Genomic DNA, 13,383 nt, shown 5'->3' with positions numbered 1-13,383 from the left:
TCAAACACTGACCTGAGATTTGATGTGTGTTACGATTCTGGTTAATGAGTCCTCATTTTTTTGACATTGCAGTAATCCCTGATCTTCATGAAACAGACAGTCAACCGTGATTATATTTCCTCTGCTTACAGCTCTGCTGCTGTCTGGTACAACAGCCGGTGGGTCAAACGCATGATGGAACACCACCATGACCGCAGGCTTGGTATCTATAGTATAGGAATCATTCAAGTCATCGACTCAAATCATTTCCTCAGTATATACAATACTATAGTTTTATATTTTTTAAATACCTGAAATCTCATAAAGTTTCTCCAGTGCTGCTTTAATATCATGTTCAGGTCCTCTAACGATGGAGCAGAACACCAGAATGATATCACACTCTGCCTCTGTTTGCACCACTTGCAGATCTGGTACTTGTTTTTTGAGACGATGCATCAAGTCATTATGAGAATTCAGTGTTTTTCCAGTTAGTAGATTAAAGCATTTAAATGGTTTGTTTCCTAAAAAAAGTGAAAGAGAAAAGAAATATAGGCTTTAGTCGTAAAATTAATTGAGTAAAAATCATTCTAATTCTCATCTCATTTAATTCTATCAGAATTGGTTTTGAGACACAATGGGGTGTTTCTACAGTGTGAATTAAATTATTGTGTATGATACTGTTTAATGTTCTTAAGTTGCTGTGAATGAGCCTGACAATCCTGTAACAGTAACACAGTCAGAAGTGTGTCGGACGTGTCTGTTCAGAACAGGTGGTAACTTTCTGCACATAGTGTAGATCATATGGCAGCTTACAAAAGGACATCATCACTGCATGACCTAAAGCGAAAGAGAAATTCACCTACACAGTGACAGGCAAGAAAAGTCACAGGACAAAGACAGAGGACAAAGAGACAGGGTTTGAAAGTGTAAACAAACACGAGTAAGAAGGTGAAGAATGAAAGATTATGAAGAATGAGAGAAAGCTGTATTAACTCCTGAGATATTTATAAATCTTGCTAGAAAAGTACGACATTGATTTTGGCTTTAATTTGGTGGGAAGTTGATGAAGGATAGATAGAAATCCACTGATTTGTCCTTGTGGTGAAGTTACTGAGTTGTGTGCATTAGAAAGCTTGAGATAGTGTTTAACAACCCAGTGATTAATAAGGGGTACTGGTGAGACTGCCCATATTCCTCTATATCCAGCTTGGTTATATCAGGTAAGTAAAGTGTTATTTATGACATTTCTATTCAAGGATGCTACTTAGTGAGCATTTGAATAATTGGAACAGTGGAATAACTCATACTATATACAGTATAATGTTCTTCAATAAGTAATGTTTAACATTAATTGTGTAAATAAAAAGTTGTTGAGCTAACATAAGCTTCTGATTGACTGAACACACCTCATCCAGGTAGTCAGCAATGAGTAGTGCAGGTATAATTGAAAAACATACTTTGTTAAACAGCTCATTTACATGATTTTAGCCAAAGGATTGTCCAACATTCTCGGTTGTTTCTTTACCTCCTGCTTTACAAGTCAGACCAGTTATGCCAGTTTAGGCATATTCATTAATTTAGAAGTTTTTCCTTTACTTTTATTATTTACTTTTTACTATTTGTTTCTAAGACATCAAAACAACATGCCTCATCATCCCTGGTCCCATATCTCACTGGATTTTGTCACTGGCCTACCCCCATCGGACAGGAACAATTGTATTATGACAATCGTTGACCGTTTTTTCGGTCTGTACTGTAGTTCCGCTCCCCAAGCTCCTCTTCGCCAAGGAGACAGCAGAGCAACTGATTCTCCATGTTTTCCGTCTTTATGGTATCCCCACCAACATCGTCTCAGATCGGGGCCCAGTTCACGTCACGCTTCTGGAAGGCCTTTTGCAAGCTTGTCGGGGCCACTCCTAGCCTGTCATCTGGTTTTCATCCTCGATCCAACAGCTAAACAGAAATAAAGAACTAGGTATTCGAAGTCACCTTCCGGGTCATGACCACTCATGATGCTACCAACTGGAGCAAGTTCCTCCCATGGGTCGAGTACGCAGTCGAGTGCTCCTTTCCATCCGCTTCCACAGGGTTCTTTCCATTCCAATGATACCTGGGTACTGTGTAGGGGAGATAGTCATGCTTGCTAACAGGGACATCCCTCATGCGAACTGTCACTCCGCTTCATCGATTTCTTAACTGTGTCTAAAGTAATAAACTTCGACTTCTGCTCCTATCTTCTTTGCAATGGTTGAACCTCACCTTCCACGTTTCGCAGATACTACATATTGTAAACTGCCCAAAGACAAAGTAGTTGCTTTCATGCTTTTTCCACATGCAAACTAAAACCGTACACTTAAATGGACACACCAGCACAGAATAACACCCCCCGCAGCGCCCCCCCCCCCGCCCCCTTTGGCTAAGAAGGCTTTTTATAAGATTTAGGTTTGTGTCTGAGAAATTGTGCACTAGATCTCAGCGTTGCAGGGCAGGATTACGTGTGGGGTTTTTTCCCACAAATATTTGCAATAGTGAGGTTGGTTTACTCTGTCTGAGTGTGTGCAGTGATTCTTTTAAATAAGAAAAGAAAACCAGTTAACCTTACAAATAAAAATATTCTCCATGTGAAGCCTCTAAATTATATTGTGATTCTAGATTTCTGCTAATTTAGCCATTAAACAGTTCAATTTAAATGGTTATTTTACTCATATATAAGTAAGTGCCCAAGCTATAGGTGATTAACTTTGACCTTCATTTTCATGTAACCAAACAACGAAAATGTTAAAGGCACAGTAACGAACATGATCCCAGTTTTAGTCTTACATTATCTTTGTTTTGCCTTGGTAGATTTTTACTCATTCATTCATTAATTCATTAATTCATTTATTCATTATTACAGGTTTGATACTTACCAGACACGTGCTGGTTTGATTCACTTTTAGACTTCAGGTCCCTCTGGTGGTTTACTGCAGAGCATGTAGTTTTAACAGTGATTGCATCACTTTCAACCATGTACTCGAGTTTTCCTAAGGTTCCACATTTAATTTCATAATCAGTGCCCTCTTTAAGATCTGTCAGAGTAACTCTATCTTGATTGACAGGTTGCACTTTCCAGTTGTTTTCTTGTTTCATTTTGTAAAGTAGTTTCCTCTCCAGTGTAGCAGCACACGGGGGGCTCAGCTTTACTGCTATACTGTTATCTGTGACGGATTCAAGGTTTGGACATTTTGGCTTTGATGGAGGAACAAAACGGACAGCTTCAATGCATTCATACATTAAGATACAGGAACATTCATCATTTGATGTTTGAGGCAAACTTTGGACAATAAATTTTGTGTTTTGACTTTTATTTAAAGTGATCAAATCCTTAAAGACCTTTAAATTATTCTTCATGCACATGAGATCATTAGACGTCCATGATTTGTTCTGAAAAACTTGACCAATTTTATTTTCACTGGGATTTTTCAGGTAGATCTCTTGATTGCCCAGGAGAAGGTCTGAGTACTGAAGACAGGTAAAAGCAAAAGCAACTACAGTCTCCACATCCAAATCTAGTAGATATTTGTCTACATCATCAGTCACTTCTGCTCCAAGTTCATGGAGCTGCTTCATCAGTGCTTTTACTTGGTTGGATTCTTTTTCTTTCTTTGTTATCCACTGCTCAAGATGTTTGGTTTTAAAAGGAGACTTCTCATGGGCTTCTATAAGTTTATTCATGGCATTGATATCTGATCGACCTCCCCGGATTTCTGGCAGGAGGGATCCTAGTTTTTTCATGAAGTCTTGCTTGTACTCAGAGCAAAATTTCTGAAAGTCCTGCACTCGATCATAAAATGTATTAAATGTTTTTGCTACTGTATCTTCCAACAGGTCATCACATTTCATGTCTGTGACATTTAAAGCCTCAATTACTGACTCCACAGCTCTAATGAGTTCTGGGGTGATGTTTCTTTCAAGTTTGCCTGCACTTGAGTTCAGTTTAACCAGAGGATAAAGCCACACCTTAATTGGAACTGCATGTTCTCCATTTTGTCCAAGCAGCTCAGGAAGACCAGCGTAAACCTTCATAGCACCTTCAAAAGTTGTTGGATTTGAGGGCAACATGAAATCACCATAAAATGTACAACTCAGGTGTTTTACTGCAGCTGTTTCATTTTCATTCATGTTTAAGTCTATGGATGCCCCACCATCACAAAGAACCTTAAGCTTATCAAGGGCAACTTTCATTTCTCCCTGCACATCTTTTATCTGTTCAGACAGATTCACTTCTCTATCAAACACAAAGTAGGCATCTGCTCCATACAGCACTGCCGTGACCACGTGTGTTGCTACATTTTGAACAAATACCTCATGGTGATCCATTCTTCCTTGTGCCAGATGGTTCATGGTCAACTGCTCGAATCTACAGGTTGTTCTGTAGTGCAGCGTCAGCCTCTTTTGTTTAAATGACTTTTTAGTGTCATTGAAATACCTGGCTGCACCACTGGGCTGTACATTTCCTCCTAAAAGACTCAGTTTCAGTTCACCATCAACTTTTAGGTGCTTTGATTTTTCTATAATTGTGTCTGAAGTTGTAACTGTGAACTCTGTGTTAACTTGTGAGTTAACATCCCTGTTTTGCTGCAGCTGCTCTTGATTCCAAAGAGTTATTCCTGTAAGCAATTTACACATTGTAATAGATTAGATTAATCTAAAAAATAAAAATAAATTGCAGTATACTTTGTTATCTTATAATATTGTACATCCTCTACTAGTCAAAGATTTTTACATACCTTCTAATTCCATGGTCTCTTCTGTTTTTATTTTATTTTTTCTACATTGTAAAACAATGCTGATGCAAGTGTCCAAACTTTTAACTTGTACTGCATATCATAATCACCCTGATTCATATTGTAGCGCTTTACCGCCGGAAAGGATGTTGGAGAGACGAGTGAGCTTACCAATGCTGGGAGTACTTTATTTTACACACAGCATGTATGTATAGCATGAGCAGCTTATTCACACGAGAACCAAATCCAATTTAGCCAACCTAAGCATAGCCTAAGCATAAACCGGAGCACATTCAACACGTCACACACACCTCCACACACAAACAGGGCTGAAGTCACTAACCCAAACACCCTTTCCCAACATGGTGAACACATTGCAAAGCCCCCCGCAATGCATGCCGGTCGTCAGCCGCCGCCCCGCCCACGCCACACTGCCCCCACCCGAGCTGTGATCGTCCCCGGTCACCATGACGAACTCCGTCTCGGAGGCGTGAAGGCGGTCGGCACTGGCGTTGGAAACGCCGGAGTCCTTTGGCGGGGGAGGGATGAGCGCAAACATTGTCCTGAGGCAGTCCGGCCTCCACAGGGTTCGATGTTTTGTCAGCGTGCAGCTGGTAAGACGCAAGACGGTCCCGGTGGAGCACAACTCGTGCCCGCCTCGCCAACCGCACCGGGTAGATGACATCGGAGAGCTGGGCAATTACCGTACAGGGACCCACCCAGTGGGACATAAGCCTGGCCGAGAGCCCCCTCTTCCTTCCGGAGGAACACACCCATACCTGCTCTCCAGTAGCAAAATCTCGCCCACAGCTGTGAGTGTTCACGCCCATACGCTCCATAGGTGCCCCCACCCGAAAGTCCTGTAGCGGTGCCCGCAAACGCTGGGTGGGGCCCTTCTCCTGCTTGGTGATGAGCGGATCACGGTCCAGCTGAGACACCGGTGAAGCGACTACGGGTGACGCTCTGGGTGGTTCAGTAACTCGGCTGCACGCTGGCTCAGACGGCTGATCACCGCCAGAGAGCCTGGAGGACTGCACGGGGAAAATGTTCGAGGGTTCTACGTCACCACGGCGCTCCACTCGCTCGCAGTACCGACCACGCGCTTTGCTGCCCGACTAACAGAATAAAGCGCCGCCGCTAGCGTGTAGGTTTCCCGCTCCCGCCTGTTTCTTGTAAGAGGAGATGGTTCGTAGTGAAGTTCGCCTAGCGCGTAGCCATGTTTGCCTGCAGCGGCGGACGAAGTGTTGGGCTGATGGGGTCTCCACCTCTATTTCTTGGTCTGGGAAGACCCTTGGAACGGGGACAAGCCTGTCGACGCGGAGGGCAGAGAGTTGTGGGCATATTCGACCCAAGGGAGAAACTTGCTCCAGTCCCGGGTCGTCATGCAGCGGAGGGAGACCTCTAGTGCTTGGTTCATACGCTCAGTCTGTCCATTGGACTGAGGATGGAAACCTGACGATAGGCTGGGAGTGGCCCCGACGAGCCTGCAGAATGCACCCCAAAACCGCGAGGTGAACTGAGGACCCTGGTTTGACACAATGTCTGTGGGGAGGCCATGGAGCCGAAATACATGGAGGACGAGTAGTTCTGTGGTCTTCTTGGCAGATGGCAGCTTAGGAAGGGGCACGAGGTGCACCGATTTGGAAAAGGGGTCCACGATGGTCATGGTACAGTTGTACCCGTCGGAAGAGGGTAGGCCGGTGACAAAATCCACCGCAATGTGGGACCAAGGGTTTCGAGGAAGCGGTAGAGGTCTGAGAAGGCCAGCAGTCGGCCGGTTGTCCTTCTTACAATGGGCGCAGATGTCGCAGGCTGCGTGCCCTCCTCAACGTGGACCACCAGAATCGTTGCTGGACGATGAAGTGAGTTCGAGCAGCGCCTGGGTGACAAGATTGCTTGGATCCGTGGGCCCACTCCAGAACTTGTGAGCGCAGGCGAGGGGGAACAAAGAGACAGTTGGGTGATCACTAGGTCCGGGCTCCTGGGCCAGGGCCTGCCGAACCTTGCTCTCTATGTCCAGTTCCATGGCGGCGACGAGGCAGTGGGACGGGAGGATAGTATCTTCTGACGTGGGCTCCTGGGAGGGTGAAAACTGGCGTGAGAGGGCTTCTGGCTTGGAATTCCTTAAGCCTGGCCGGTAGGACAGGGTGAAATTAAACCTGGAGAAAAATAGTGACCATCTGCTCCCATCCTCACTATCCCTGACCAAGATGGGTCAGGGATAGTGAGGATGGGAGCAGAGGTTAATCTTTGCTTGAGTTTAGCAAAGGCTTGATCAGCTTTCTTATCCCAGCGGAACCGGCTCTTTGTGGAGGTTAGCAAGGTCAGGGGAGTGGCGATGGAGCTGAACCCTCGTATGAAGCGGCGGTAAAAGTTGGCAAACCCCAGGAACTGTTGGAGGTCTCTCCGTGAGGTTGGTGTGAGCCAGCTAGTGACAGCCTGGACCATGGCTGGTTCCATCTCCAACATGGATGGGGAGATGACGAACCCCAGGAAGGTGGTGGAGGATGTGTGGAACTCACACTTCTCCGCTTTGACATAGAGGTTGTTCTCTAAGAGTCTCTAGAGGACCCGACGAACATGGTGACGATCCTCCAGTCATTGGGAGAAAATTAAAATTGTTGTCCAGGTAAACGAATACAAAGGAGTTGAGGAAGTCGCGGAGAACATCATTAATGAGGGATTGGAAGACGGCGGGAGCGTTAGTGAGGCCAAAGGGGACCACCAAATATTCATAATGTTCCGTAGAGGTGTTAAAGGCTGTCTTCCACTCGTCTCCCTCACGGATACGGACAAGGTGGTAAGCATTTTGCAAGTCAAGTTTCGTAAACGTGTTGGCCCCCTGGAGCAGTTCGAAAGCGGTCGCCATGAGTGGAAGTGGGTAGCGGCTCCTGACGGTGATTTCGTTGAGGCCCCTGTAATCTATACATGGACGAAGGGACCCGTCTTCCTTTTTCACGAAAAAAAGCCTGCCCCCGCAGGGGAGGAGGTTGGGCAGATAATTCCGGCGGCGAGGGCCTCTGTGATGTAAGTGTTCATAGATTCTCTCTCTTGGCGAGACAAGGAGTACAGTCGGCCTTTGGGCGGAGAGGTGCCTGGGAGAAGGTTGATGGGGCAGTCGTACGGGCGATGAGGAGGAAGCGACATGGCTCGGGTCTTGCTGAAGACCTGCTGGAGATCGTGATAATGAGCGGGGACGTTGGAGATATCTGGGGTGTACTCGGCCTTGGCCTTAGTAGGGAGTGTAGGGAGTGCAGAGTAAAGACATGATGTGGCGCAAGAGGGGCTCCAACCCGTGATCACATGTTTGATCCAGTCAATCTGGGGACCGTGAAGAGCTAGCCATGGAAGACCGAGGACTAAGGCAGCATGGGACTTGTTAATAACGAAGAAGGAGTTCTCCTCAGAGTGGTTCCCAGATGTTCTTAGAGTGAGTGGAAGGGTTCTGTGAGTGATGGCTGGAAGGGGGCTTCCATCTAGAGCTTGGTCGGACAGGGGATGATCCAGCGGCGTGCAGGGAACCCGCAACGCCTTGGTCGTCGCGGAGCTGATCAGATTCCGATCAAAGCCGGAGTCGATGAGTGCCTGGATGGGGTGAGGTTGGCCGCTGATGACTAGTGTTACCGAGAGCAGTGGGCGTGGTTCTGGAAGTTTATTGGGAGGAGCGCCCTCTAGGGCTCCCAGTCTGACTAGAGGGCGCCTCCTTTTAACATGCATGTGACCTGAGCCCCCGCAGTAAAAACAGGCTCTTTTTAGGCGGCGACGTCTCTCCTCATCGGAGATGCGGGTTCTGCCCAGCTGCATAGGCTTCTCCGGATTAATCTGCGCGCAAGGAGAGGAGGGATGGGGCGACCTGGCGGGTGGTGACTTCCAGGTTGGCTGCCTTGAGCGAAGGCGCGAGTCAATCCTCCCAGCGAGATCCATGAGTTCGTGAAGGTCAGAAGGAAGTTCACGGGAAACTAACTCATCCTTGAGTGCCTCCAACAGACCTTCCAGGAAGACGTCGGCTAGCGCTCTGGCGTTCCATCCACTTGAGGCAGCTAAGGTCCGAAACTCGATGGCATAAGCGGAACGCGACCCCTGGAGGAGGCGTTGTAGCTTGGTACCTGCCTCTCTGTCGACGTGAGATCGGTCAAAAACCCTCTTCATCTCTCCAGAAAAGTCAGCAAAAGTGTCACAACATGGGTCATGTGCGTCCCAGAGGGCGGTGCTCCACTCCCGGGCCCTACTTGTGAGCAGAGTGATCACGTAGGCTACCCTGGATCTTTCCGAAGAGAAGGTGGAGGCCTGTAGTTCAAAAATCAAGGAACATTGTGACAGGAAGGACCTGCATGTACCTGGCTTTCGGCCGTAAGTGGGAGGGGCTGGCAGGCGTGGCTCTCGTGGAGGGTCCGTGGATCGTGCTACAGGCATCTGGAGGCGCTGCATTTGGGCGGTGACGTCAGCGAGTGTCTGTCTGGTAGTGACCAGTTCCTCCTGATGTTTACCAAGGAGAGCGCCTTGATTCTCCAGCGACTGTCTCATCCTGTCTAATCCTGCTGGATCCATAGTATGGCCAGATTATTCTGTCAGGATCTGTCACGAAGAGACGTGGTGTCCGTCAGTGCGCAGAGGCGGATCCAGACGCAGGTGCAGGAACGAGGCATTGACTGGTCGAGGATGAATGAGCGAGTGCAGAGCAGGGAAATCCGCTGGCACTGAAATCGTGCCGCGAGCGTGGCGCTGGGTCAAAGTCAAGGAGAGAGCGCATTGAATAGTGAGTCAGTCAAGTCCGTCAGCGTGGTGCCTGTGCTGAGACGTGAAGATAAGCCGTGGTCGAGAGAGCGTGCGTTGGGTCGTAAGCCGTGTAATCCGTCAGCGTAGCAAACAAATCAGAATCGAAAGGCGAGGAGAAGAAAAACGAGAATCGGAAAAAAAATAGGGCAATGTGAAGGCTATCAAAGTAAACGTGAGAAAACTGGTTCGAGAGACACAATAATCTGGCAAAGACCCAGTGCACTGCGCTTCCTTATAAGCTCAGAGAAATCAGCGCTGAATGAGAAACCGGTGTGCAGGCGGGGCAGAGCGGGGGCGTGGAAGTGACATGACAGCGTGGGAAAACAAGGGTGCGTGATGAAGAGCATGACAGCATGAACGGAAATGTCAAATGACAGGAGCAGTCTTAGATCGGCGCGCAGCGCTGAGAGCGTGACAGTCACACACACCTCCACACACAAACAGGGCTGAAGCCACTAACCCAAAAACCCTTCTCCAACATGGTGAACACATTGCAAAGCCCCCCGCAATGCATGCCGGTCGTCAGCCGCCGCCCCGCCCACGCCACAATATTGTAGTTTCTCTTAACTTAACTGAGTCTCTTGCTATAATAGAGATTGTATTTTTACAGTAGTTGTAGTAGCTCTGATAGGACTATTGACTCTGTACTCATCCTTTCTCTGTATTATATAACTGATGGTCTAGAGCACATTTAGAAGGCAAGAAATGTCACAAATTAACTTTTGACAAGGCACACTTGACTACCTCATATATCTGATGAAAGACTGACAGGAGTGTGCTAAGCTGTCCTCAAAGCTAAATAAACAAAGAAAATGCTGGCTATAGCTACTAAAATAGCCATCTAAAATATGAAACATATTCTGAGTTTAACCCTTTTTCATTCACTTCACTACATTATTTCATACAGACCTGGTACTATCGCATCACTTCTGCAGTCGTACAGCATCCCCAGCTGAAACGGTCTCCCCAGAGCCGCAGTTTCTAATGTCATTTTTTGTGCAGAAGCCATGGTTCAGGATGCTGAGTTTCTTTGGCCTTTAACTTTTAATTAACCTTAAAAACACGTATTAAATGAGACAATGCAAAAAAATAAATTAATTTAAAGGAATAGCACACCCAAAAGGAATGAACTGTTATGTATCTTTCTATCAAGGTATGAGCTTATCATCATAAAACGAGTAAAGAACGAAAGAAGGAATAAAAGAAAGAAAGACTAACAAAAATGACTAACTGTTAATCAAAGTAAGGATCTTCCTCCTGATTACATCACAGCTTAATACTGTACAGACTGCTACTGTAATCTATTACTGTTAAAGGTTGTGTTGTTGTTTTTCTTGTGCTATTGACAGTGAAGACTGACAGCAATTAAATAAAATAATACACTACCATTTATAAGAGAACCAAGTAAACTGTTTACCTACCCACAAAAATATCTGCGCAAAAACAAAGTAAATCATTGTATCATGATGATAGATATAGAACCATAAAGAACTAAACTTGCTAAACCAGTAAGGTTGCTGTCTGTGAAACCATTACTCCCAACAATCATGCGCTGTTTTTCCTATTACATAGTTACATCCAGTACATTACATACTTTTGCTTCAGTTAGAACAGAAATCTAGTTTGGGGTCAGTTGTTATTTAACATCCTACTATGGTGTAGATACTTTTTAGTAACAGTAGACTGACTGGTGACAGCAGATAAAATCCTCTGTCAGAAGATCATATACAGGTGGTTTAACTTCACTGTTTAAAATACCCCCCCCCACCCAGCCACAAACTAATATGAATACAAACAAAATATTATTATTATTATTATTATTATAAAATTATACATAATATAATATCTTTTTGTCTTGTCTCTTACCTTCACTGCTTCTCAAAATGTTTTTTCTCTCATCTGCTGCTCTAAAAGAAGGCCAAATTTCAATCTCAACTCCTTTCACTTTCCTCAGTTTGAGAGTACCGCCCCCCCCAGAGCCCCCCAGAGCCCAACCCTCTGTTAGAGCCCTGCCCCTATCAGAGCTCTGCTCCGCCCCTTCTCTAAGCCACACCCCCTTTCAGAGCCCCACCTTTCCTTTTTCTGTTCTAGTTTACAGTTTTCTTTACTTACAGTACTGACGCATTAAACATATTAACTAATTCATACTCTTCTCCCTCTACAGTAGACTTACTAATCTTCTTAAATATTCCTTATATTATAGTTATATATTATATTTTATATTATGCACTGCACCATGCTCACTCTGATCCTCCAGCACTGCTTGCTACTGTACGTCTTACCATCTCTTTGGGATCGAGGAAGACATTCAGCCAGACTCGTTCCTGTTATGGCACCTAGGTGGTGGAATGAACTCCCTCTTAAAGTCCGTACAGATCAATCTTTGACAATCTTTAAACTATGACTCAAGACATATAGTTTTTTTTTCAATACTAACCCCCCGTCCCAACTGTTTTGACTGACAGCACTTAGTTAGTGACCTACTGTAGTAACCCAGTGTAAGGATCTATTCAATGATGGAGAGTTCAAAAACTTTTGTAAGATGCTCTGGATAAGAACATCTGCCAAATGCTTAAATGTAAATGTATATATTATAGTTCAAAGGGTATGAAAACTTTTGCAACGCACTGTAACATTGATTTTTAGAGGTGTTTCAGGTACTGTAAGTGCAAAATCTTAGAAATGCACCTACAGTAAATGTATGCATCTAAAATCAGCGATTTGCACATCCAAATCAAAAGCAAAACAGAAATATATTTTAAAAAATGCACTGCATGGCCCAAAAAATGCCACCACATCCATTTAACCAAGCAAAAAGATAAGCACCTTCCACTGGATAATTCCTGCAGTGATTAATATGGTTTAGCTGCAACAAATTACTTAAATCCAAGCTTCTCAAGACCCTCATGTCTTAAACAACCATGTCAGAAGACATAGCATGTGGTCATGGCAAATATATTCCTCTGTTTTAGAAGGGTAAAATTATTGTCCTGCATCTAGAAAACTATTTATTTAACTATAATTATTAATTAAACCTTGAAGGGCAATTGTCCTTGATTGTCAATTATGAACAATTATCTTATGATTGTGGTCAGAATCAACAATTTAATCAACGATCAAATAAGGCAAGATATTTGTTTACATTGGGGAAATAAAAAAAAAAGATTAACAATAAATTAGTTACACTTTCAAACAAATTGCACTAGCTCCAGCGAAATGCACTAGGATAATATTGAACAGTTTATAATGGTGTTATTGCACAGTTGCTACTGCATAAAAAATTAAGATGTTACTATATTTAATATAGTGTAACTATTTTAACTATATTATCATTATAATTTTTATTTATATCAATAATAATAATTTATTATTATTATTATTATTATTATTATTATTATTATTCAAGATATTGTAACACTATATAACAGTCTACAACAGTGTGAAATATGAAGACTTGTTTACTGCGAGCAACTCTGATTGATCAGAATTAATAAATGATCAGAGATTGATCACTTAAACATATGGTAAAATGAAACACAAGATTTCCACACACACAATCTAAAGAGAACTCAAGAAATTGGGACTAAACAGCTGTGTAGTCTTAGGAAAAAACTTATCAGTGAGGCTAATCATAAACAAAAATGAATTTGCTAGGGAGCATAAAGAATCGACTGTAAAGTATTGAAAAAGGGTCACATGTCCTGATGATCCCAGATTTATTCTGTTTCAGAGTGATGGTGCATCAGGGTTAGAAGAAGTCAGATGAAATGATGCCTAGTGCCTACGGTCCAAGCCTGTGGGGGCAGTGTTATGATATGGGGTTGCTTCTGTTGGTTTACTCCAGTTTCAGCAATGTTATCTG

General features: G+C 44.3%; 1 protein-coding gene across 1 annotated transcript; it reads right to left on the bottom strand.

The window, feature by feature from the left end:
- Window positions 1-6,411, bottom strand: LOC128512603 (verrucotoxin subunit beta-like). Its single transcript, XM_053485957.1, has 6 exons — window positions 6,035-6,411; window positions 5,525-5,708; window positions 5,212-5,437; window positions 2,889-4,628; window positions 291-500; window positions 1-206 (listed from the first exon to the last, which is right to left on the bottom strand). Exons 1-6 carry the CDS (start codon window positions 6,409-6,411, stop codon window positions 1-3), a joined length of 2,943 nt encoding a protein of 980 aa, XP_053341932.1.
- Between the last annotated feature and the right edge of the window lie 6,972 nt (window positions 6,412-13,383).

The sequence above is a fragment of the Clarias gariepinus genome, chromosome 24 (genome assembly GCF_024256425.1).
Source record: "Clarias gariepinus isolate MV-2021 ecotype Netherlands chromosome 24, CGAR_prim_01v2, whole genome shotgun sequence".
NCBI classification, from domain to species: domain Eukaryota; kingdom Metazoa; phylum Chordata; class Actinopteri; order Siluriformes; family Clariidae; genus Clarias; species Clarias gariepinus.
This window is presented reverse-complemented; position numbering and strand designations above follow the sequence as displayed.

Bases quoted from the DNA above. Each gene is read 5' to 3' on its own strand.
- LOC128512603 (XM_053485957.1), bottom strand. From the start codon at position 6,411: ATGACCATCGTGGACCCCTTTTCCAAATCGGTGCACCTCGTGCCCCTT. The intron at 5,438-5,524 runs GTATGGGTGTGT...GTAATTGCCCAG, and splicing joins ATTTTGCTACTGGAGAGCAG to CTCTCCGATGTCATCTACCC. The intron at 4,629-5,211 runs GTGACCGGGGAC...AATTGCTTACAG, and splicing joins CCGAGACGGAGTTCGTCATG to GAATAACTCTTTGGAATCAA.